The sequence below is a fragment of the Taudactylus pleione genome, unplaced genomic scaffold (assembly GCF_031769625.1).
Source record: "Taudactylus pleione unplaced genomic scaffold, aTauple2 ptg000286l, whole genome shotgun sequence".
Taxonomy (NCBI): Eukaryota; Metazoa; Chordata; class Amphibia; order Anura; family Myobatrachidae; genus Taudactylus; species Taudactylus pleione.
The window spans coordinates 1610001-1635889 of record NW_028284688.1 but is presented as its reverse complement, the minus strand read 5'-3'; the positions used below and the strand labels follow the sequence as shown (position 1 = coordinate 1635889).

The 25889-nt window shown below is 46.3% G+C and overlaps 1 protein-coding gene across 2 annotated transcripts in view; it reads left to right on the top strand.

Annotated features, from left to right (window-relative positions):
• Nucleotides 1-25889, top strand: part of LOC148511985 (collagen alpha-1(III) chain-like) — a 94982-nt gene that overhangs the window by 53173 nt on the left and 15920 nt on the right. The window contains exon 1 of one of the 2 annotated variants that reach the window (XM_088482404.1): nt 4288-4381. The exons of the other annotated variant lie outside the window; for it this stretch is intronic. Within the exon in view, the coding sequence (XP_088338530.1) occupies nt 4297-4381 (85 nt within the window). The 5' untranslated portion in view covers nt 4288-4296. Of the gene's footprint in view, nt 1-4287; nt 4382-25889 lie in introns of those variants that run through there. 2 annotated transcript variants of the gene reach the window in all.

The following is a 25889-nucleotide window of genomic DNA, read 5'->3' as shown; positions in this document are numbered from 1 at the left end:
TCACACCAGAGTAATACTGTAACTGTATACCTGCAATTTCACAGAGGAGTAATAATTGCATACCAGCACTCTCACAGAGGAGTAATACCTGGGTAGCAGTACACTCACAATGGAGTAATACTGTACCTGTTTACCGGCACTCACACACAGGAGTAATACCTGTATACCTGCACTCTTACACAGGAGTAATACCTGTATACTAGCACTCACACACAGGCATAATACCTGGGTAGCAGCACTCTTACAAAGGAGTAATACTGTACCAGTATTCCTTCACCCTCACACAGAAGTAATACCTGTATACAAGCACTCTCACACAGGAGTAATACTTTCCCTGTTTACCAGCACTCTCACAGAGGAGTAATACCTGCATACAAGCAATCTCACACAGGAGTAATACCTATTTACGAGCACTCTCACACAGGAATAATACCTGTGTACCAGCAATCTCACACAGGAGTAATACCTATTTACCAGTACTCTCTCACAGGAGTAATATGTCTATACCAGCACTCTCACACAGGAGTTTACCTGTATACCAGAAATCTCCCACAGGAGTAATACCTGTATACCAGCACTCTCACATAGGAGTAAAACCTGCATGCTAGCACTCTCACAAAGGAGTAATACCTGTATACCAGCAATCTCACACATTAGTAATACCTGTATACCAGCACTCTCACACCGGAGTAATACTGTACCTGTACACCAGCACTCTTATACAGGAGTTATACCTGTATACCAGCATTCTCACGCAGGAATAATACCTGTGTACCAGCACTCTCACACAGGAGTAATACCTGCATACAAGCACTATCACACAGGAGTAATACCTGTATACCAACATTCTCACATAGTAATAATACCTGTATACCAGCAATCTCACACAGGAGTAATACCTGTATACCAGCCCTCTTGCACAGGAGTTATACCTGTAACTCTCATAAAGGAGTAATACCTGTATACCAACACTCTCACACAGGAGTAATACTATACCTGTATACCAGCCCTCTCACACAGGAGTAATACCTGTAACTCTCACACAGGAGTAATACCTGTGTACCAGCACTCACACACAGGAATAATACCTGGGTACCAGCACTCTTACAAAGGAGCAATACTGTACCTGTTTACCTGCACTCTCACACTGGAGTAATGCTTGTATACCAGCACTCTCACACAGGAGTAATACTGTACCTGTATACCAGCACTCTCACAAAGGAGTAATACGTGTATACCCGCACACTCACACACGAGTAATACCTGCATACAAGCAATCTCACACAGTAGTAATTCCTGTACACAAGCACTCTCACACAGGAATAATACCTGTGAACCAGCACTCTCACACAGGAGTAATACTGTACCTGTATACCAGCACTCTCACACTGGAGTAATACCTCTATACCAGCACTCTCACACAGGAGTAATACTGTATCTGTATTCCAGCACTCTCACACAGGAATAATACCTGTGTGTACCACCACTCTCACACAGGAGTACAACTGTACCTGTATACCAGCACTCTCACACAGGAGTAATACCTGTATACCAGTACTCTCACACAGGAGTAATACCTGTATACCAGCCCTCTCACACAGGAGTAATACCTGTATACCAACCCTCTCACACAGGAGTAATACCTTTGTACTAGCTCTCTCACACAGGAGTAATACCTGTATACCAGCACTCTCACACAGGAGTAATACTTTACCTGTATACCAACACTATCACACAGGAGTAATACGTGTATGCCAGCACTCTCACACAGGAGTAATGCCTGTATACTAGTACTCTCACACAGGAGTAATACTTTACCTGTATACCAGCACTCTCACAAAGAAGTAAAACGTGTATACCTGCACTCTCACACAGGAGTAATACCTGCATGCAAGCACTCTCACACAGGAGTAATACCTGTATACCAGCCTGCTCAAACAGGAGTAATACCTGTGAACCAGCCCTCTCACACAGGAGTAATACTGTACCTGTATACCAGCACTCTCACACAGGAGTAATACTGTACCTGTATACCAGCACTCTCACACAGGAATAATACTGTACCTGTATACCAGCACTCACACACAGGAATAATACCTGGGTACCAGTACTCTCACAAAGGAGTAATACTGTACCTGTTTACCGGCACTCTCACACAGGAGTAATACTGTACCTGTATACCAGCACTCTCACAAAGAAGTAATACGTGTATACCTGCACTCTGACACAGGAGTAGTACCTGCATGCAAGCACTCTCACACAGGAGTAATACCTGTATACCAGTACTCTCACACAGGAGTAATACCTGTATACCAGCCCTCTCAAACATGAGTAATACCTGTGTACCAGCCCTCTCACACAGGAGTAATACCTGTATACCAGTACTTTCACACAGGAGTAATACTGTACCTATATACCAGCACTCTCACACAGGAGTAATACTGTACCTGTATACCAGCACTCTCACACAGGAGTAATACCTGTATACCAGCACTCTCACACAGGAGTAATACCTATTAGAGCATGAAGTCCACTGGGGCTTGCAGCCACTAGACCCTACCACAAGGTTCTCGTCGTAAGCCCGATGGTCGTGATGGTCTTGACCATCGTGACCATCACTTGGCCGCTCACATAAGCTGTGGGTGGTCACCCACCGCTATGCGAGTGGCCAGGAGGCAGTCTTTAAAAAAAAAAAAGGATGCCCCAATTCATTGCGAGCGCTCTCAAACAGCGTCCGGTTCTAAATCAGGCTCTTAGCATGGAAAAAAACTGCGGCTGGTGCATTGTAGCACTTCTCATAGTGATTGAGAGACTCCGTAGCATAAATATATACAAGTGTCACATATCAAATTAATCAGCACAGTCTCCTGGTACGTCCTGGTCACATCACATTGCGACTTAGATGCATTTTTTTCCCAAAAAAAAGATGCAAAAATGACGCCCAGCACTAGCAGAGTCTCATGACCAGATGCACCAAAAGAGGCCATTTGGCGAGACTGCAGCCCGCTAGTACTCCCCCTCTCCATTGCCACGTGTATTGGTGTTGCTTTTATGATCTTGAAATGCTTTGTCGGGTGGGAAATATGCAGCAGCCTGGCACTGGAAATTACCTAGTCACACCCAATGTGATGCATTGTCCCCTGTCCCATTTCATGGATCTAATATTTTTTGGGGGGGGCTAAGCATTTTTAAAAATGTAAAAGAAAAAACTTCATCTGCGATGGTTTGTGAATACTGGGTCTCATTCAGACCCGCTCGCGAGCGCTGTGTGCTCGCAAGTGGGTCCATGTTGCCCAAATGCGCATGTGCACGACGGAGGTGCCTCCATCGTGCACATGTGCGAGACCCGAATAATGACGGGGTAGCCGTCATTATGGGTTTCGCACCAAATGGGGCGTGATGTCGATGGTGAGTGACAGCACGCCCCCTTTGGTGGGCGTGCTGGGGGCTTGTCTGCCCAGATGGAGGCATACCCATGGGAACGCCTACCGTCTGGGTCCGGCCCCACTGACATCACTAGTGATGTCAGTGGGAGTGATTTTGGCTCTGGTAGAGCCAAAATCACTCCAGGGCTTGCGGCAACAAGACCCTACTGCAAGGGTCTCGTTGCAAGCTATGCGAGCATCCCAAAGGCCGCTTTGCAAAAAAAAAAAACACGCCCTGATTCAGAGCGGGCACTCGTTCAGAGTGTACAGCTCTGAATCAGGCCTACTGTACAGTCACCACATGTTTAATTATGATACTGTATACTTAGCTCACAACATAATACTCTTTTGTTTTACGTTTTACCTTAGTAAATAGGACTTTTCTACGTATTGTAACATTTTATAAATAGACCATTTATTAATCTGACATGGCGCGTAGCATTACGGATGACACTTAGTATGTACTGTACCTCTGTTAGAAATGATGATCTGATTACTGGGACACTTTTGGTGCTTATGGTGTAGTAATACATGTGATAACATCTGTTGCCTCTATATTTAGAAGGTAATGGCAAATTTGCAGAGCACATAAAGAACATTTATCAGATGTGTTCCTTAAAGTATTTTCCTGTTCTGTGAGGTCAAACATGGGTCCTACAGCTTTAACTCTCTTCACACTCCAATCTGCAGCACATTGCAGGGGATGTCCTATAAGGCATCATTCAGCACTGAAGGGGTTTAATGATGGCAAACACCTCCCAAGTTTCAGAAAAGGGGGCTGGAATTTAATGCATGCCAAAGAATTCCCTATTTAAGAACAGTGCAAGAGAATCTTAGTCTGCACTTAGAGTCTCATTTCTAACATTTAGACATGATGAGCTTTGTGCAAATATCCTCCTTGCTCTGCATCCTTGCAGTGACTTATACTCCCCTTATTTTGGCACAAAAATGTGACGGTGAGTAATTGTCGCACTTTTATATGCTTCCCTCACCTTAACCGGTCATTAATGTTCAGTGACATGCAGGGAACTGCACACAGGATGGAAACATAGATGAGAGAGAAAAAATGTTACATGCTTACTGGTTGTTTAAACATTTGCACAGTTTTCTTGAATGCAACAGGTCACACTGCAGAAAATACTAACAAACCACTATATAGTTATATATATATATATATATATATATATAACATTTATACACTAATTGTTGCTATTGTTTGCAAACCAGCACTCTAAACTTCTGAAAGTTTTGCTCTGTAATGTAACAGTCTGCAGTAATCATTGTACAGTATCTCTACCTGCAATGTCATCTGAGCTCCCTATATTGAATACAATGCAGGGCGACACTGGCTAATTACTTGGAGCAAAGTGTAACAGTGTGCAGATAGATGTCCATAGTACAGTTACAGAACAGTCCTAATCCTGCTGCTGGGATGATACATTTTGGAAGATGTTTCTCATTATTTATAGCAGCTTTCAGGCAATTTTGATTTACAAATCCAGACATGCAGAAGGGAGGTGTGAGGGGGAGATAAATCCTAATACATTGTAATGCATTGTCTCTTCCCATCTTCCCTAAATCACAGTCTGTGCTCCATTTGGGTGTTGTACTTGTGCTCCAGGAAAAGGCAAAAATACTGTATGTACTAAGCATATCAGAATAAAAACAACTATAAAAGGAATAATATATTGGTAGTTTGTGATATAAGTTGAAAAAAACAATAGAATAATTCAAGTGCTTCAAACCTCCGATAGTAACAAATTAGTTCCCGGCCTGTATGTGCAGCGTGTAGGCATCGCACACATAGGCAGTGGGAACGGAGTCACGTGGTAACATTTCCGGCAGGACGAAAATACATTGGATACTATCGGAGGTTTTGATGTACATTGCTGGGTGTGGACCATACTTCACCCATTGAGAGAAAAAAAGAAATAAATGAATCTCTTCATGTTGTGATAAGACGGATCATCTAAACCTATATGTAAGTAGGAGTGGAAAATTTGCACTTTAAAATTATATTCCCTGCCAACGGTATATTATTCTGCTTGTTTTGCGGGATTTTTTGTAGGAAGAAATTCAATAGAAGAAAGAAAACTCATTCTTCTAAAAGACTGTTGCTTCAGAATACACTTTTATATATCTCAGAAAAAGGAGCGCTTGAATTATTGTATTGTTTTTTTATTGTTGTATGATATACGGTGGGGACCACATGATTTTTGAGCTGTCCGTTTGAATTTTGTCAGCGCAGAATTTATATAAAACCCTATTTCAATTGTGATATAAGTTTGTTTTTTACACTTTATTAAGAGTCATTTTTGTCTAATATTTGCTAAAAGCTGACGTGGTGTTATTAAGAATTTTTGTTTTTTTTTGTCTTTTTCATGTTATCTAGCCAATATTTACATTATTTTATACCTTTATCTCTTATTTTACTTGCTTATTATTCTGTAGACACATTAGAGTACCAGGTGTTTATAAAACATAGGCAGTATTAACAGTGACCGCGTTGTCTAATGATTTCTGTATGATTATTGTAGCAGATATCAATATAACACAACCGTATTACAGATTTAGGACTAAATATTGATGCTCGCTCTGATGTTGTTAACAAATGTAACTAGTTATGAATGATGTGGTTTATTCTTAACTAGTTTGGACATCTAAGAAGTTAATCTGATGGAAACAGTATTATTAAAGGTTGTGTGAAAGTATCAAAGATGTTAACAGAATTTCTACAGCTGTTGGCCAACTAACAGTGCCCCCTACAGGCAAAAAGTAATTTTGACGCTGGTTTGCTATGTTAGGTAAAGTCCAATATAGTCCAATATCAATGTTTTGATCCAAGGTGGCTGCATAAGGTTCCTGTGTATTTAATAATAAAATTAAATGAAGTATTTTACAATTAGATTGCAGTGAAATATTTAACAGTTTATAGACGATATCTGCATCAACATAGAAAGTGTGAATGATACGTTCACATACTACAACAAAACAGTAACTGTAGACTTGTTCGGTGTTGGTAATCTGGATTTGGAGAAAGTGTCGGACCTCTGCAGTGTGTTTTTGGTGCATGTCCATTTTTAGTAAATTCAGTTCTGCAAGTTACCAACACATTGCGACTGGTTCTTTGTGTTAAATCAGCATTCAGGATTAATGTGGGATGACTAACAGGAACAACTTAACATGAAGTCATATGTAGCTGTAGGCTCTGAATATTCATCCTATGTTGCAACAGCTGGAATGGACTGTGGGCCTGATTCAGACGCGGTCGCAAGCGCTGAGCGCTCACAACCGGGTCAATGTTTGCCCACTGGGCATGTCATGACGGAGCCGGCTCCGTCGTGCACATGCGCAAGACCCGGCTAGCGATGGCTGCTCCGTCGCTCCAAGTCTCGCACCAAAGGGGGCGAGCTGTCGATGGTGATTGACATCTCGCCCCATTTGGTAGGTGGGCAGGGGGGGTGGCTGGCCAAACGGAGGTGTTCGCAAAGGAATGCCTGCCATTTGGGGGTGGCCCCACTGACATCACCAGTGATGTCAGTGGGAGAGCTTCCGGCTCTGTTAGAGCCAGAAGCTCTCTGGGGCTTGCGGCCATGAGACCCTACCACAAGGGTCTCGTCACAAGCCTGATGGTCACGATGGTCTTGACCATCGCGACCATCAACCTGGCCGCTCGCAATAGCTGTGAGTGGTCACCCACAGCTTTGTGAGCGGCCAGGAGGCCGAACAAAATAAAAAGAAAACACCCTGATTCAGAGCGAGCGCTCGTTCAGGGCGTCCATCTCTGAATCAGGCCCTGTGTAAGGCATTCTCTCTGTAGTCTGCACAAAACTGGCAAAGTCCGCTGCATGATTTCATGAGTATTAATGTACTGCATGTGTTAGGAACAGATGGATAGTCTGGCAAGAGAAGTCTGAAGACAGCCTTGGGACTGGTTTGTATTGACTAGTCGTGGCCAAGGGGCTAATGGTGTGATGTAGCCTTTGAGCTGTTGAAGCAGTGACAAGTCATGGCCAAGGGGCTTAAGGTGTGATGCAGCCTTTGGGCTGTTGAAGCAGCCTTGAGGGCTGGTTTGCCTTAGATCGTTGTGGCCTGGGGCCCCAGGGTTAGATGCAACCTTGGGTTGATGAGTCTCTGATGAAGTGTGCACAAAGACGGTGAGTTGCAACCAGTGCTGCCTGGTTGACACTGGCGCCGGATTGCACACTGGAGATGCTGAGTTGCAACCAGTGCTGCCGGGTTGACACTGGCAACAATGCACTCGATTGCTCACTGGGGATGCTGAGTTGCAACCTGTGCTGCCGAATTGACACTGGTGATGGCATGCCAAATTGTGCACTTGGGATGCTGAGTTGCAACCAATTTCGGCAGGTCGACAATGGTGGTGGTGCGCTGGATTGCGCACTTGTGATGCTGAATTGCGACCAGTGCTGCCAGGTTGACACTAGCAATAGTGCGCTGGATTGTGCACTCTTGATGCAGGAAGGCAGCTGGTCTTGCTGGGTTGACACAAGCCGCCGGATGTAGACTGGCACTTCATGGGGAGGAAGCGCACCGTGCTGCCTAGATGACACATGCAGCATGAGCAGGTGGAATGCAGACTGAGCCACCTGGATGGAACAAACGGCAGCTGATAAACACAGCAAAACTGGCTCTGGAACTCGACTGATCAACAGGAGACTGGAATAACTGGAAGCACGAGAAACTCTATCACTGGCATCAAAGCAGCACTGACAGCAGCAGGATATGGATTTCAGAGCCAATCCAGAGTTGCCCCAGAATGACAGATGGGAGGTAGGTGGAGTCTCAATGAATGCTAGCCCGGTGTTTGGCTTGCACAGCATTGTCTGTGCGACAGCTTGTGACAGTACCCCCCTTGAGGAGGGGTTACAGAACCCCAAGACCCAGGTTTGTATGGAAAGTCCTAAAAAGATCTTTTCCTCGGAGCATGCAATAACTTTTCTGGAATCCAGGAGCGCTCCTCTGGTCTGTATCCCTTCCAGTATACAAGAAACTGGAGACAGCCTCTGGAAATTCTAGAGTCCCTGAACAAGAACTGGAAAACTGGCTTTAGAAGAGAACAGTGGAAAGTGTTATTGATCTTGAGAGACTGGGGTAACTTTAAACGGAAAGCCACAGGATTAATTTGAGCAATAATTCTGAATGGACCAATGAACTTGGGTCCCAAATACTTGGTGAAGACTCAAAAGAATTGCTCCTGGGATGAATTCCAAAAATGAAGAAATAAGAAAAATGTCCGCACAGACCACTCTATAGAAGATTATCCTTCCCTATTCCATATGAATAATCCTATAGATATCATAAATTCAATACGTAACTATTTTGGATGGAGGTGCTCCCAGGAATATAATATAACCATGAAATGAACAAAAGAAGCAAAGTATTCCTATATCGGGGCACTCACGGATTAATCGTGATGTACTCAAGTGACCAAACAATTAATAAAACATAACTTTTATTACGTCCTTAAATAATAAAAAAACAAAAGCGAAATATATTTCTAAATATATAAAATAAGTGTTCTCTAGTAATAATTATTGTGTGGTAATCTTATAAATGTGCTATGTAACCACAATGGGCATATTCATTCCACACAATATAGTTTAATGTTGAATATCTCACCAGTAAACGTCTCGTACCATGATTGAAACCTATGTGAAATAGATATTGGTGATTTACGGAAGAGACTGGTGCCAGACAGCACTCAATCAATTCACTATAATCCAATTACCTCAATATATGATTGTTCTATTATTAGAGCTCTACACTCTCACAATCTTCTGGTATAACTACAGTCTCCTAATACACCACAGTGCTGTATTGTGGCACCTAAAGGGTGTTAGAGTAATTTAAGCTGTGATACACAAGAGTAATTTGATTTAATAGCTTAACTCACAACACAATAATATTGTCCGTTTAGATTCTCTCATGAATATTCACTGTTCTTATTACTGAGCTCTGCACCTCCTTAGTCTATTAGAACATGAACAATATCCTGATCAGCTGCTCTATCTGGCAGTTCTTTACTTGCAACATAGTAGCATATTGCGTTCTGGCTACTTAATGAATATTCACTGCTCTCATTAGGGAGCTTTTACACCTCCGAGCCGGCTTAAGTACAAACAGATCAAGAGTCATCGCAGTATCAGTCTCACGTGTTGCCAATGTTGTTCCACGGACTTGGAAAAAATGAGGATGTCATCCAAGTAAACTACAGCGAAGACTCTCAGGAAATCCCTCAAGATCTCATTAATGAAGTCCTGGAAGACAGCTAGGGCATTGGACAAACCAAAAGGCATGACTAAATACTCAAAATGTCTTGAGTGAGTGTTGAAAGCCGTATTCCATTCATCTCCTTCACAGATGCCGATGAGATTGTAGGCTCCGCGTAAATATATCTTTAAGAAGATAGAGGCCTCCCGTAACTGGTCAAACATGACTGAGATCAAGGGTAAAGGGTAGGCATTTTTAACGGTGATCTTGTTAAGATTACGAAAGTCTATGCAAGGCCATATTCTTCTGGATGAAAAAGAAACCGGCACCTACTGGAGATTTGAATGGCCGTATTTCTTCAGGGAGTCTTCAATATATCTCTGGAGAGGGGTTTGTTTAATCCACACAGGAAAAGGATAATTATAATATAAGGATAATTACAGTAATAATGATTAGTAACCAGTTAATTTTACTTTTAAAGTAGGTTGGAGCTCACTGTGGCTGATGGTGCACCACAGGAAAAATACAAAATACTTGTATATTGGGTGTTGAATCATAAAGGAGTGATTCAGCAAAAGACAGAATTTTCCTTTGTGGGTGCACTCTTCGATATACTCTTGCATTGCCTTACTTTTGGGAATGAACAAGGAGTAGAGCCACCCCTTGGAAGTCTGGCATCCGGTAAAAGGTCAATGGCACAATCGAAAGCCCAATGAGGTGGTAGCAAATTGCCCAGTGTGACTTACACTCATGCGCAATGGCAAACAATTGCTCAATCTCCATTTCAGAATCAGGCCCTGCATCTTTAAATGCAGTCGCTGACACCAACACCCCCACGACTTGCCTCTACCCGTTAGCCCTCCCACAGTTACCACCCAGGAATGCCTATCAAAGGGCATGAACCTCCCATGCAATCTTTATCTGCATCCCCCAGTGGCAACCATTGAGCTGTATGCGCAGTGCGCCCACCCAATGTTTTCCCTACATCTGACTATTGTCTCAGAATCACCCCCAGTATGTATAATAATAACGCACATGATCAACTGCATTAGGTCTAATAAAGGCCAAATACATGCAGTGGTACATGCAGGGGGGGTCTGAGGACCCAGAATCCCCTCCTGACAGACATTTGTTTTATCTTTTACAATGGCTGCCATGTTATTGGGCCAACATGTGTGATAACCTAATTTAGATCAGGGTCCGATTTTATAATAATATATAAATAATATATTATATACACAGAATATATATAAGGTTTCTTGAAAAAGGGTAATTGAAGACTCCAAGCATTGGCATATACATATGTCTCTGACTTCCATTTACTGTAGCGCCCACTTTATAGTACTCCCTTGCTCTGTGTATCTATTTCCTTGGACTGGCACTCACACAGCTGCTTAGATTTGTGGGAGTGCCAATTATCAGATTATATATATATGTATGTATGTATGTATATATATATATATATATATATATATATATATATATATATATATAAACTTTTGCTATCGGCACTGACAATGATATACCTCAAAGTTATGTGTGTGCAGCAAATAAAACAAAGGGGATTTTGTCATGATTTCATCAAAGCATTTAAGCCTGCAGCCCAGCATCAAGGGACCCCATTTTTCTGCAGGTCCCCAACACTAGCATATATGCCTAGCACATCATTACATTCCAGTTATATGTACTCACCTCCTAGATACAGGGTGACACATCTATACAGGGGCTGGCTGTTAGCCCACACCCAACCAGGCCTTTTATAGCCTTAATTGAAAGCTGCCATGATAGCACAAGGCAAAATTTTTAAACAAAACAGAGAAGAAATATGCCCGCGCTCGGTTTTACCCATATCATACATGGTACCAGCAGCATGGCAATATTAATGCCATAAATGTATACAAAACAGAAAAACTTTTACTATCGGCGCTAACAATAATATGCTACAAATGTATGTGTGTGCAGCAAATAAAACCAAGGCGATTTTGTCATGATTTGATCAAAGCATTTAAGCCTGCAGCCCAGTATATATATATATATATATATATATATATATATATATATATATATATATTAGTGAGACTTCGGCGCCATCTAGTGTTTAAGAACCAAAAGTCCACTTGTGCTTTATTCCAATTTCCTTTCAATTAAAGCTCCAGAGAGATATTTTCACAGCCACAAGGGTAAAAAATATATAATAAAGTGCATTAGTTGTGAATCATTTACATTACATCTCTTTTTAAATATAATAAACCACCACCTCTATAGGTGCAATTCAATATTAATTTTGTACAAGAGTTTTGGCACCCCTCATACAAAGTTATATTGGTGCAAAAAATAAGGAAACCGAAAGTGCACAGTGTTTGTGCAAAAAATCCAAAGAATCACCGCAACAAAAGTGCACAGTGCGTTGTACAACCATATATGTCTCCAGACCATGTGACCAAAACCACAAATAATAAAGTGCAAGTTCTCGAACCAGTGGACTAATTTGGCAATGTCCTGATGTCCACTGTGTTATTCATGTAGACTTTTGTGGTAAGACATAAATGAATAAGGATATAAATCAGTAGTATATATAAAAAACATTTAATAAACAAGCATCTAAAACATACATCTAAGAGCAGGAAGTTGAGCTTATCTGGCTGGGGTCACCACATCACAGAGTCTGGACCAACAACACCAGGACCACCTCATTGCATTTCATTTAATTGGCTCATTGGCTGGTACCCATGTGGACTTCAAAGGAGGAGACGCTCATTGGCTAAGTCCATGTGAATCCCAGCCAATGAGCTGCCACTAATGTTAAGCCGCCACTAATTGGCTCTAGGCACAGTACTAATGACAGCTCATTACCATGAACTGTCATTCGTATACTGTAACAACATGCTGAAACGTGTTGTTACAGTGTGTCCATGGCACTTATTGGATTTCTGCTGAGAACATTGTGGGACAAAAGGTGTGTATTGGATCTTTTTTTCAGGTACTTCCATAGGATACATTACGTTGAGAAGGGGACGTGAACATCTGGCAGCAGGTGAGTATATGTGAGTGTGCATGGATGTAATCTTTATTTTCATGGTATGTGTGTCTTGTTTTTTACACATTTCTTTGCAGGTGAACTACACATACCAGCGGCCGCTTAATTCCCCACATGCTGGTACTTGTGGTTTGCCAAGTACCAGCATGTGGGGGAGGCTTGCTGGGACCTGCAGTTCTACTGTAAAGACAATGTTGTTAATTCTATTTTTAACACTACACCTACACTATCAATTCGCCACCCACGACCCAGGGGTGGAGGGGATAGCCCCGGGCTATCAGCCTAGGCCAGGGGTGCCCTGGAGAGGGGGAACCCTTTATTGGAGGGGTCTTCAACTCCCCAGGGATCCCTGGCCTCTGCTGACTAGCAGTCAGGACTGATGCTGCGGCTGGTGGGCCCAGTGAAAGGACTCACCTGGATGTGGCATCAGTCCTGCGCTAGAAAGGGTCCAGAGCTGGTTTTAAATATACAGGTAACCTCACATCAATTTTTTTCTCCCTATATTTAAAATCAGGTCTGGCCCTGCTGCCTGGTGCTGGTTCTTAAATTTCTGTGGAACCCTTCACATTTTGTTCCCTGTCATTTAAAGAATCAGGACTGGCTGGCAAGTCCGGGGTTGCTTAGTCTTTTGGGGAGGGACCTCACGTCTGTCACGGCTACAGACACTTGAGACTCCTGGGAAGAGTCAGGCTTACTAGGTAGTATGAACTGATGTGGTTTTAGGAATGACCTTTTCATGAAATATCACTAGCATGAAATAAAAGTAAATAGAATTTATTCAAGAACAAAAACTGTATGGCAAAGTTCCACATTAAATCTCAATAACACAAAGTTCATGACATGCATTAACAGGTGCAGGGGTATACACACTGAACTGGTGTGGGGGGGGGGGAAACTCCGAGTCCAAGATGAGGCTAGGGCCTCAGGATAGAATGGAGTTGAGCCCTGTATCATGACAGAGGTCCGGAATAGGATTGAGCCCTGAGATGCAAAAAGATCCAGAACGAGGTTAAGCCCTGAGATGTAATGAAGATCCGGAACAGGATTGAGCCCTGAGATGTGATGAGGGTATGGAACTGGGTTGAGCCCTGAGACATGATGAGGGTCCGGAACGGGGTTGAGCCCTGAGACGTGATGAGGGTCCGGAACAGAGTTGAGCCGTGCGATGTGATGAAGGTCCAGAGCCGGGTTGAGCTCTGTGGCGTAATGAAGGTCTGGAGCAGAGTTGAGCCCTGTGATGTGATGAAGGTCCAGAGCAGGGTTGAGCCCTGTGGCATAATGAAGGTCTGGAGCAGGGTTTAGCCCTGCGGTGTAATGAAGGTCCGGAGCAGAGTTGAGCCCTGCGGCAAGATGAAGGTCCGTAGCAGAGTTGAGCCCTGTGGCATAATGAAGGTCTGGAGCAGGGTTTAGCCCTGCGGCGTAATGAAGGTCCGGAGCAGAGTTGAGCCCTGCGGCAAGATGAAGGTCCGGAGCAGGGTTGAGCCCTGCGGCAGGATGAAGGTCCGGAGCAGGGTTGAGCCCTGCGATGTGATGGGGTTCGGATGAGGATAGACTAACTGTGCAGTTGACAACTGTAGAAGAAGTAACCACAGTGTCCGTATGAGTCAATAATAACAAGTAAACCAAATAGTGTAGCATAGAATGGAAAAGCAATAATAGAGCAGGATAACAAACGGAAAGACAATGGCAATGCTGAACTCTGTAGTGCAGCTGATAACCTGTATCAGACCTTGAACCGGAACACGAGCAGGAATGTAGCGATGTTCACAGCATACACCAGGCACTGCGGGGATCTGGCAGGAGTCCAAGGAAGCCCTGAAAGTAACGTTGCACAGACAATGAGGCGTAGTTAGTAACAGGCTTTATACTAGAGGTATGTGATCCATAGGAAGTTCAGAACATGTGACCCAAATAGAATCAGGTTTGGAATAATAAGCAATCAAGGAATCCAACAACCTGACGACACCTAAGAAACAGATGATCACTTTAACTTTCTGCACACTGCATGTGATGAATGCCAGCAACCAGGATAGATCCTCCCACGACCACAATGGAACTTCGGCAAGTGTAGTTTAAAATAGTCTAAGTCTATGCAATGTACTAAAATAGTCAAAGTCCTGACAACGTCATTTTAAAAAAAAAAATGTTACCCGTTTTTTACAGGTACAACACAAGCAGCTTACACATATCTCACTGATATGTGCAGGCTGCTTGCTAGGGAAAGTTGTGCAGAAAGAAATCACTGCAATCTCAGGTGAGATAACTCTCTCAAGATGGCTTTAAAATCACCAGAGAAAATCGATCCACATCAGCAAACTCGTTTAGCCTCAAATCGCCTGTTGGTAAATTTGATAGATAAAAAGAGATTAAATCACCCAAGTTCAGGCGAATTACACCGAGATGAATCACTTTGCAAATCGGGACAATCCTGATTCTTAGTAAATTTACCCCTTAGTCTCTGAAGCTCCTGCCAAAGGCACCATCAGCGATAACCATTCTTTCAAAGTAGCTGTGGTGTTTTCTTACAGCCATTAGTGCATGAGCCACACCAGTTTGGAATGACCTTTGCTTACAATATGCTGGCTGTTCATCATTTACCCATCAGAAAAAAGAGGGTTACTGGCTTGGTGCCCAATGGAAGGTGATTCTTAAGTTTGCAGCCAAGGAGAAAATAGGGTCTTCCCAAATTACTCCCCAAAAGACATACATAAACTATGGAAGAGGGACCCAAACAGCTATATACAAGGTCAATGATGGCCACTGTTGGAAACCACAATATATTAATGGCATAACTCACCTTTACTCAATACCTTTATACATAATAAAATAATGTCCATCCAGAATAAAACTTGTGCAAAATGTTAGTGGTTATATTATAGTATATACCATAAATATAGGTACAGAGGGCCTGATTCAGAGCCAGACGCTATTTGCGGACGGTCGTTCTGAAAAAGGGGCCGGATATTTAAATTGAGTGTTCGCTCTTTGCGGTCTGTGGACGCCTCTATGTCTGAGCGAGCGTCCGAAAAATGTAAAGACGCCCCTTTGCCGTTCGCATCATACGTCATCTCCTGTATTTATTAGATTAATCGGGAACATCGAAAGGCATCTGACCTGCTCGCAGTGCTTGTGGTAGGATTTACTTCCCGCGATCACTGCGAGCAGTTCAGGCTAAAAGACAACCAAGTGACGTGGTAGATGAGACTGCTTTGTTAATTATGCACTCCCATTAAATGCCATTTTGACCGTTTGGCACGCCTGCATTCGGATCTTCACTCCCCCGTTTTCAAGCACCTTCCCCTGTTACCACCCACAAACGCCTCATTCTGTCACTCAAATTAGCAGGCATTCGCTATTTTGCGAGCACACGATTTCCGACTGCAATGACTGGTTTGCGCATGCGCATTACGACCCATACGTATGCGCAGTTGTGTGAACGAGCGGCCGCTTACAAATGGCTCTGAATCAGGCCCAGAGTCCTGGAGTTGGTTGTTACTCCTATTATAGACGTGAATAAATATGTAATCAAAAACAAAAGATTTATTTAAAATTCACTTCCCAGTTTCCGATAAGAGCATAACGGCAGTATTCCTAATAAAGCGGATACCTCTGCGTAACATGTTGCAGAGTAACTTATTGTTAGAATTTTTTCATTCTATTCCTTATTTTTGAACCTTACTAAGCATTGGGCCTGATTCAGGTTGGATCACAACGCTGCATTCGCACGCACCCAGCCGCTGTAAACAATATGCTAATAAATGCATTCGCACTGCCGTCGCAGCACAAGATGTAGACCCCCAGCACTACATAATGCTGCCCCTTACCCTCTTCTCATATCCATACTAATGTGCAAATATGCAAAAATCATCGGTAACATTGAGTAACATCGGAGCTGCACGTACACTTGTAGTTGACATGACCCTGCCACAGAAGTTGCTAAACTTCCTGCACGGAGTGAGTACTCAAGCCAGTGGTGTAACTATAGATTTTGCTCCTCCCTGCCAAAATAGTTTCAGGTGCCCCCACCCCAGCCATAAAAGAAACACACACAACAATGACATTTAAGGTGTGTGGTTCCATGATACATTAATGTCCCATATAACACAATAAGTAATGCCCCTTATAACACATTACGCCACATCATAATGCCCTTACACATTATGCCCCCTGTAGTGGTACCTATATGCCGTGCCCCCTGTAGCTGAGCCCATATGCCATGCCCCCTGTAGCTGAGCCAATTTGCCGTGTCCACTGTAGTTGTGCTCATAGTCCATGTACCCTGTAGCTGTGCACATGCCATGTCCCCTCTAGTTGAACCCATATGCCATTCACCCTGTAGTTGAGCCCCTATGCCATGCCCCCTGTAGCTGAGACCATATGCCATGCCCCCTGTAATTGAGCCCATATGCTGTGTCCTCTGAAGTTCAGCCCATATGCCATGTCCCCTGTAGTTGTGCCCATATGCCGTGTCCCCTGTACTTGAGCCCATATGATATGCCCCCTGTAATTGAGCCCATATGCTGTGTCCTCTGTAGTTGAGCCCATATGCCATGCCCCTTGTAATTGAGCCCATATGCCGTGTCCCCTGTAGCTGAGCCCATATGCCATGTCCCCTGTAGCTGAGCCCATATGCCGTGTCCCCGGTAGTTGAGCCCATATGCCATGTCCCCTGTAGCTGAGCCCATATACCATGCCCCCTGTAATTGAGCCCATATACCATGCCCCCTGTAATTGAGCCCATATGCCGGGTCCCCTGTAGCTGAGCCCATATGCCGTGTCCCCTGTAGCTGAGCCCATATGCCATGCCCCTTGTAATTGAGCCAATATGTTGTGTCCTTTGTAGCTGAGCCCAGATGCCATGCACCCTGTAGCTCAGCCCTTATGCCATGTCCCCTGTATCTGAGCCCTTATGCCGTGTCCCCTGTAGCTGAGCCCATATGCCGTGTCCCCTGTACCTGAGCCCATATGCCGTGTCCCCTGTAATTGAGCCCATATGCCGTGTCCCCTATGATTGAGCACATATGCCATGTCCCCTGTAATTGAGCCCATATGCCGTGTCCCCTATAATTGAGCCCATATGCCGTGTCCCCTGTAGCTGAGCCCATATGCCGTGTCCCCTGTAGCTGAGCCCATATGCCGTGTCCCCTTTAGCTGAGCCCATATGCCGTGCCCCCAGTAATTGAGCCCATATGCCGTGTCCTCTGTAGCTGAGCCCATGTGCCGTGTCCCCTGTAGTTGAGCCCATATGCCATGTCCACTGTAGCTGAGCCCATTTGCCATGTCCCCTGTAGCTGAGCCCATATGCCGTGTCCCTGTAGCTGAGCCCATATGCCGTGTCTCCTGTAGCTGAGCCCATATGCCGTGTCCCCTGTAGTTGAGCCCATATGCCGTGTCCCCTGTAGTTGAGCCCATATGCCGTGTCCCCTGTAGCTGAGCCCAAATGCTGAGTCCCCAGTAGCTGAGCCCATATGCCGTGTCCCCTGTAGCTGAGCCCATATGCCGTGTCCCCTGTAGCTGAACCCATATACCATGTCCCCTGTAGCTGAGCCCATATGCCGTGTCACCTGTAGCTGAGCTCATATGCCATGGCCCTTGTAATTGAGCCCATATGCTGTGTCCTTTGAAGCTGAGCCCATATGCCATGCCCCCTGTAATTGAGCCCATATGCAGTATCCCCTGTAGCTGAGCCCATATGCCGTGTCCCCTGTAGCTGAGCCCATATGCCGTGTCCCCTGTAGCTGAGCCCATCTGCCGTGTCCCCTGTTGCTGAGCTCATATGTCGTGCCCCCTGTACATGAGCCCATATGATATGCCCCCTGTAATTGAGCCCATATGCTGTGTCCTCTGTAGTTGAGCCCATATGCCATGCCCCTTGTAATTGAGCCCATATGCCGTGTCCCCTGTAGCTGAGCCCATATGCCATGTCCCCTGTAGCTGAGCCCATATGCCGTGTCCCCTATATTTGAGCCCATATACTGTGCCCCCGGTAATTGAGCCCATATGTCGTGTCCACTGTAGATGAGCCCATATGCCGTATGCCGTATGAGCCCATATACCATGCTCCCTGTAATTGAGCCCATATACCATGCCCTCTGTAATTGAGCCCATATGCCGTGTCCCCTGTAGCTGAGCCCATATGCCGTGTCCCCTGTAGCTGAGCCCATATGCCATGCCCCTTGTAATTGAGCCAATATGCCGTGTCCTTTGTAGCTGAGCCCATATGCCATGCCCCCTGTAGCTGAGCCCATATGCCATGTCTCCTGTAGCTGAGCCCATATGCCGTGTCCCCTGTAGCTGAGCCCATATGCCGTGTCCCCTGTACCTGAGCCCATATGCCGTGTCCCCTGTAATTGAGCCCATATGCCGTCCCATGTAGCTGAGCTCATATGCCGTGCCCCCTGTAATTGAGCCCATATGCCGTGTCCCCTGTAGCTGAGCCCATATGCCGTGTCCCCTGTAGCTGAGCCCATATGCCGTGTCCCCTGTAGCTGAGCCCATATGCCGTGTCCACTGTAGCTGAGCCCATATGCCGTGCCCCCTGTAATTGAGCCCATATGCCGTGTCCCCTGTAGCTGAGCCCATATGCCGTGTCCCTGTAGTTGAGCCCATATGCCGTGTCTCCAGTAGCTGAGCCCATATGCTGTGTCTTCTGTAGCTGAGCCCATATGCCGTGTCCCCTGTAGTTGAGCTCATATGCCGTGTCCCCTGTAGCTGAGACCAAATGCCGTGTCCCCTGTAGCTGAGCCCATATGCCATGCCCCTTGTAATTGAGCCCATATGCTGTGTCCTTTGTAGCTGAGCCCATATGCCATACCCCCTGCAGCTGAGCCCATATGCCATGTCTCCTGTAGCTGAGCCCATATGCCGTGTCCCCTGTAGCTGAGCCCATATGCTGTGTCCCCTGTACCTGAGCCCATATGCCGTGTCCCCTGTAATTGAACCCAAATTGCCGTGTCCCCTATAATTGAGCCCATATGCCGTGTCCCCTTTAATTGAGCCCATATGCCGTGTCCCCTGTAGCTGAGCCCATATGCCGTGCACCCTGTAGCTGGCACATATGCCATGTCCCCTGTAGCTGATCCCATATGTCGTGTCCCCTGTAGCTGAGCCCATATGCCATGCCCCCTGTAATTGAGCCCATATGCCATGCCCCTGTAGATGAGCCCATATGCCATGTCCCCTGTCTCTGAGCCCATATGCCATGCCCCTGTAGATGAGCCCATGTGCCATGTCCCCTGTAGCTGAGCCCATATGCCGTGCCCCCTGCAGCTGAACCCATATGTCGTGCCCCCTGTAGCTGAGCCCATATTCCATGTCCCCTGTAATTGAGCCCATATACCGTGTCCCCTGTAGCTGAGCCCATATGCCGTGTCCCCTGTAGCTGAGCTCATATGCCATGTCCCCTGTAGCTGAGCCCATATGCATGCCCCCTGTAATTGAGCCCATATGCCATGCCCCCTGTAATTGAGCCCATATGCCGTGTCCCCTGTTGCTGAGCCCATATGCATGCCCCCTGTTATTGAGCCCATATGCCATGCCCCCTGTAATTGAGCCCATATGCCATGTCCCCTGTAGCTGAGCCCATATGCTGTGTCCCCTGTAGCTGAGCCCATATGCCATGTCTCCTGTAGCTGAGCCTATATGCCGTGTCGCGTGTAGCTGAGCCCATATGCCGTGCCTCCTGTAATTGAGCCCATATGCCGTGTCCCCTGTAGATGAGCCCATATGCCATGTCCCCTGTAGCTGAGCCCATATGCCATGCCCCTGTAGATGAGCCCATGTGCCATGTCCCCTGTAGCTGAGCCCATATGCCGTGCCCCCTGCAGCTGAACCCATATGTCGTGCCCCCTGTAGCTGAGCCCATATTCCATGTCCCCTGTAATTGAGCCCATATACCGTGTCCCCTGTAGCTGAGCCCATATGCCGTGTCCCCTGTAGCTGAGCTCATATGCCATGTCCCCTGTAGCTGAGCCCATATGCATGCCCCCTGTAATTGAGCCCATATGCCATGCCCCCTGTAATTGAGCCCATATGCCGTGTCCCCTGTTGCTGAGCCCATATGCATGCCCCCTGTTATTGAGCCCATATGCCATGCCCCCTGTAATTGAGCCCATATGCCGTGTCCCCTGTAGCTGAGCCCATATGCTGTGTCCCCTGTAGCTGAGCCCATATGCCATGTCTCCTGTAGCTGAGCCTATATGCCGTGTCGCGTGTAGCTGAGCCCATATGCCGTGCCCCCTGTAATTGAGCCCATATGCCATGCCCCCTGTAATTGAGCCCATATGCCGTGTCCCCTGTAGCTGAGCCCATATGCTGTGTCCCCTGTAGCTGAGCCCATATGCTGTGTCCCCTGTAGCTGAGCCCATGTGCCGTGTCCCCTGTAGCTGAGCCCATTTGCCATGTCCCCTGTAGCTGAGCTCATATGCCGTGCCCCCAGTAATTGAGCCCATATGCTGTGTCCTTTGTAGCTGAGCCCATATGCTATGCCCCCTGTTGCTGAGCCCATATGCCGCTTCCCCTGAAGCTGAGCCCATATGCCATGCCCCCTGTAGCTGAGCCCAATTGCCGTGTCCCCTGTAGCTGTGCCCATATGCCGTGTCCCCTGTAGCAGAGCCCATATGCCGTTTCCCCTGTAGCTGAGCCCATATGCCATGCCCCATGTAGCTGAGCCTAATTGCCGTGTCCCCTGTAGCTGTGCCCATATGCCGTGTCCCCTGTAGCTGAGCTCATATACCGTGTCCCCTGTAGCTGAGCCCTTATGCCGTGTCCCTTGTAGCTGAGCTCATATACCGTGTCCCCTGTAGCTGAGCCCATATGCCATGCCCCTTGTAATTGAGCCCATATGCCGTGTCCTTTGTAGCTGAGCCCATATGCCATGCGCCCTGTAATTGAGCCCATACGCCGTATCCCCTGTAGCTGAGCCCATATGGCATGTCCCTTGTAACTGAGACCATATGCCGTGTCCCCTGTAGCAGAGCCCATATGCCGTTTCCCCTGTAGCTGAGCCCATATGCCATGCCCCATGTAGCTGAGCCTAATTGCCGTGTCCCCTGTAGCTGTGCCCATATGCCGTGTCCCCTGTAGCTGAGCCCTTATGCCGTGTCCCTTGTAGCTGAGCTCATATACCGTGTCCCCTGTAGCTGAGCCCATATGCCATGCCCCTTGTAATTGAGCCCATATGCCGTGTCCTTTGTAGCTGAGCCCATATGCCATGCGCCCTGTAATTGAGCCCATACGCCGTATCCCCTGTAGCTGAGCCCATATGGCATGTCCCTTGTAACTGAGACCATATGCCGTGTCCCCTGTCGCTGAGCCCATATGCCGTGTCCCCTGTAATTGAGCCCATATGCCGTGTCCCCTGTAGCTGAGCCCATATGCCGTGTCCCCTGTAGCTGAGCCCATATGCCGTGTCCCCTGTAGCTGAGCCCATATGCCGTGCCCCCTGTAATTGAGCCCATCTGCTGTGTCCTTTGTAGCTGAGCCCATATGCCATGCCCCCTGTAATTGAGCCCATATGCTGTGTCCCCTGTAGCTGAGCCCATATGCCATTCATCCTGTAGGTGAGCCCATGTGCCGTGTCCCCTGTAGCTGAGCCCATATGCCGTGTCCCCTGTAGCTGAGCTCATATGCCGTGCCCCCTGTAATTGAGCCCATATGCTGTGTCCTTTGTAGCTGAGCCCATATGCTATGCCCCCTGTTGCTGAGCCCATATGCCGCTTCCCCTGAAGCTGAGCCCATATGCCATGCCCCCTGTAGCTGAGCCCAATTGCCGTGTCCCCTGTAGCTGTGCCCATATGCCGTGTCCCCTGTAGCAGAGCCCATATGCCGTTTCCCCTGTAGCTGAGCCCATATGCCATGCCCCATGTAGCTGAGCCTAATTGCCGTGTCCCCTGTAGCTGTGCCCATATGCCGTGTCCCCTGTAGCTGAGCCCTTATGCCGTGTCCCTTGTAGCTGAGCTCATATACCGTGTCCCCTATAGCTGAGCCCATATGCCATGCCCCTTGTAATTGAGCCCATATGCCGTGTCCTTTGTAGCTGAGCCCATATGCCATGCGCCCTGTAATTGAGCCCATACACCGTATCCCCTGTAGCTGAGCCCATATGGCTTGTCCCTTGTAACTGAGACCATATGCCGTGTCCCCTGTAGCTGAGCCCATATGCCGTGTCCCCTGTAATTGAGCCCATATGCCGTGTCCCCTGTAGCTGAGCCCATATGCCGTGTCCCCTGTAGCTGAGCCCATATGCCGTGCCCCCTGTAATTGAGCCCATCTGCTGTGTCCTTTGTAGCTGAGCCCATATGCCATGCCCCCTGTAATTGAGCCCATATGCTGTGTCCCCTGTAGCTGAGCCCATATGCCATTCATCCTGTAGGTGAGCCCATGTGCCGTGTCCCCTGTAGCTGAGCCCATATTCCGTGTCCCGACGTTCAAACACACTGACACACCTGCATTCGCATGACCACCCCCCGTGGCTGGGACAGTGGGACTGTCCTACTGAAATCGGGATGGTTGGGAGAGATGAATTAGGTAGTGCGAACACAAATCCCAGATAAAATGATTATCACATGACAGCTCAATTAAAGAGAATATATTAAGCCCTATAACAGGAAATCAGGTACACAGGGCTGGAAAAGAGGTGTACAACCAGTGCAACCACACACCAACTGCAGTCTGACTCCCAGCTCCAGATCAGTGTTGCCTACCCTCCCGATTCAGGCGGGAGCATCCCGATAAATGGGTGCAGATCCCCGGGCCCCCGGAAAGGCAGGCAAGCCTCCCCCCTGCTGCTGATCCCCCATCTCCCTGCCAATACCTGTTAACCCCCGCAGCGGGGGGGGCACTGATGCGATTCATGCTGAATCGCGTCATTTTGGCCCCACCCCCTGCTTCACAATGTCTGTTTTTCGGCATTGTGTAGCGAGGCGGGGCCAAAATTACGCGATCACATGGCCCCACCCCCTGTCACACGTGCAAAATGACCTCAGCCAATCCGGCCATGCCCCCTTTTGCCGGCCACACTGCCTGTTCTGCCGATCTGGCTGCTCCCTCCCGGAAGGAGCAGCCAGGTAGTCGGCAAGTATGCTCCAGATTCCTGATCGCAGAATGATGAGTATGAGGATTAAAGTAGGTTTAAGATTAGGGTTAGGTACTAGGGGGACGGCTAGGGTTAGGCTGGGGGAGGATTAGGATTTGGCCGTGAAAAAGGTGGGTAAGGGGGAGGGTTAGGGCAGAGCCATAACTAGACTTTTTGGTGCCCTGGGCCAGAAAGAGCAATGACGTCTCCCTCCCCACCTATTCAAATAGGGACATAAGATACTCGCCTGAAAAAGCGTTGTGGCCTCATGGGGAAGGGGCATGACCAATCTGATTTGTGCCAAATGATAATGAAGGGGTACCAATCTAGTTGTACCACTGTTATCCAGGTGTCACTGCCTAATACAGTGTGAACCCAGTGGCTGCAGTGATGATACAATAATTATGCCGTATAACTCACCAGCTCTAGATGTAGGAGAACGCTGGTGACGATGCAGCAGGATCTGTCGATCACGCTGCAGCAGGATCTGTCGATCAGAACAGCCGCGCACAAGCCTAGAGCCGGCCGTGTAGGTCACCGACTGAAGGTATAGAAAGAGCGCTACTCTATATAGTGTGTATGCAGCAAATATCAGCGGCGGGGAAATCCGTGTATGTACTCTGTGCGGGGCAGCTGAACTCACTGGCAAAGGTGCTCGAGGTGTGATGTTAACACCTGACTGCCATCTGAGAGGTGATAGGTTTGAGTCCCAGGTATGACAGTATTTTGAAATGTGTGTATGAGGATGCGACTGAAGATGCTTGGTGAGGTGGCCAGATGGAGGGAGGGTTGGACAGGGAGGAGGGAGGGGCGGCCAGGAGATTCTGGGGAAAAAAGTAAAGGAAGCTACAAGTGGGAATGATAATAAACAGAACATTTTAAATTAACAGGCCTGAGCAGCGCCCCCTGCCCTGCGGTGCCCTGTGCGGTGGCACATGTTGCACCACCCTAGTTACGGCCCGGAGTTAGGGTAAGGATTATAATGTCCCAAGTACATTTCCCAATTCAAGAATAAGGACAAATAAACTCAACACCAATTATTCACCCGCAAGGAATCATACACAGTCCTTTATGAGGTCCCCTTTTCCCTTCCCCAATATCCATTCCTTATTCGACCATCAAACAATAAAAATCAGGACTGCTTTGTGTTATGAGAATGATCCACAATATGGTTCTTGTACTGGTTGAGGTGATGGTGAAAATCCGCAGACCAGGGGGCGGGGTTGGGGGTGGATTTTGATATACAAAGCCCTGGAGAGAAATATAGAGGGGAGTTTCCCAAAGTGACCAATCAGCTTCTAACCGTCATTACAAAGACTGTGCTAGTTTGGTTGCTTTGGGCCAATCAGTGGACAAGGCTGCAGGAACAATATAAAGCTGCTTGTTGGATTTGTTCGGCAGAGAAGATGGACATTTTCTAAAGCTATGCAACCCATCGCAATCACTCAAGGCTTTGCTTGTACACTTTAGGTTTAAGTTGTGTAAGATGCATGAATGTTAAATCTTGTTGCTGTGGGTTAAAAAATCTTTTATTTTACAGTTGACTTGTGCATCAGTTATATTAAATTAGATCAAATGCCTCCCGGGATGTTGTATGATCTTACTGCACCCATAAGAAATAACCATGTGTTTATTTTTAATTTTTTAAAAGAGAGATAGATAGATAGATAGATAGATAGGTAGGTAGGTAGATAGATAGATAGATAGATAGATATGAGATATATAGATAGATAGATAGATAGATAGATAGAAGACAGATAGATAAATATGAGATAGATAGATAGATAGATAGATAGATAGATAGATAGATAGATAGATATGAGATAGAAAGATAAATATGAGATAGATAGATATGAGATAGACAGAAAGATTGATAGATAGATACGTATGAGATAGATAGATAGATAGATATGAGGAAGATAGATAAATATGAGATAGATAGATAATGTAGATATGAGATAGATAGATAGATAAATACTGTAGGTATGAGATAGATAGATAGATAGATAGATAGATAGATAGATATGAGATAGATAGATAAATATGAGATAGATACTGTAGATATGAGATAGATAGATACTGTAGATGAGATAGATAGATACTATAGGTATGAGAGAGA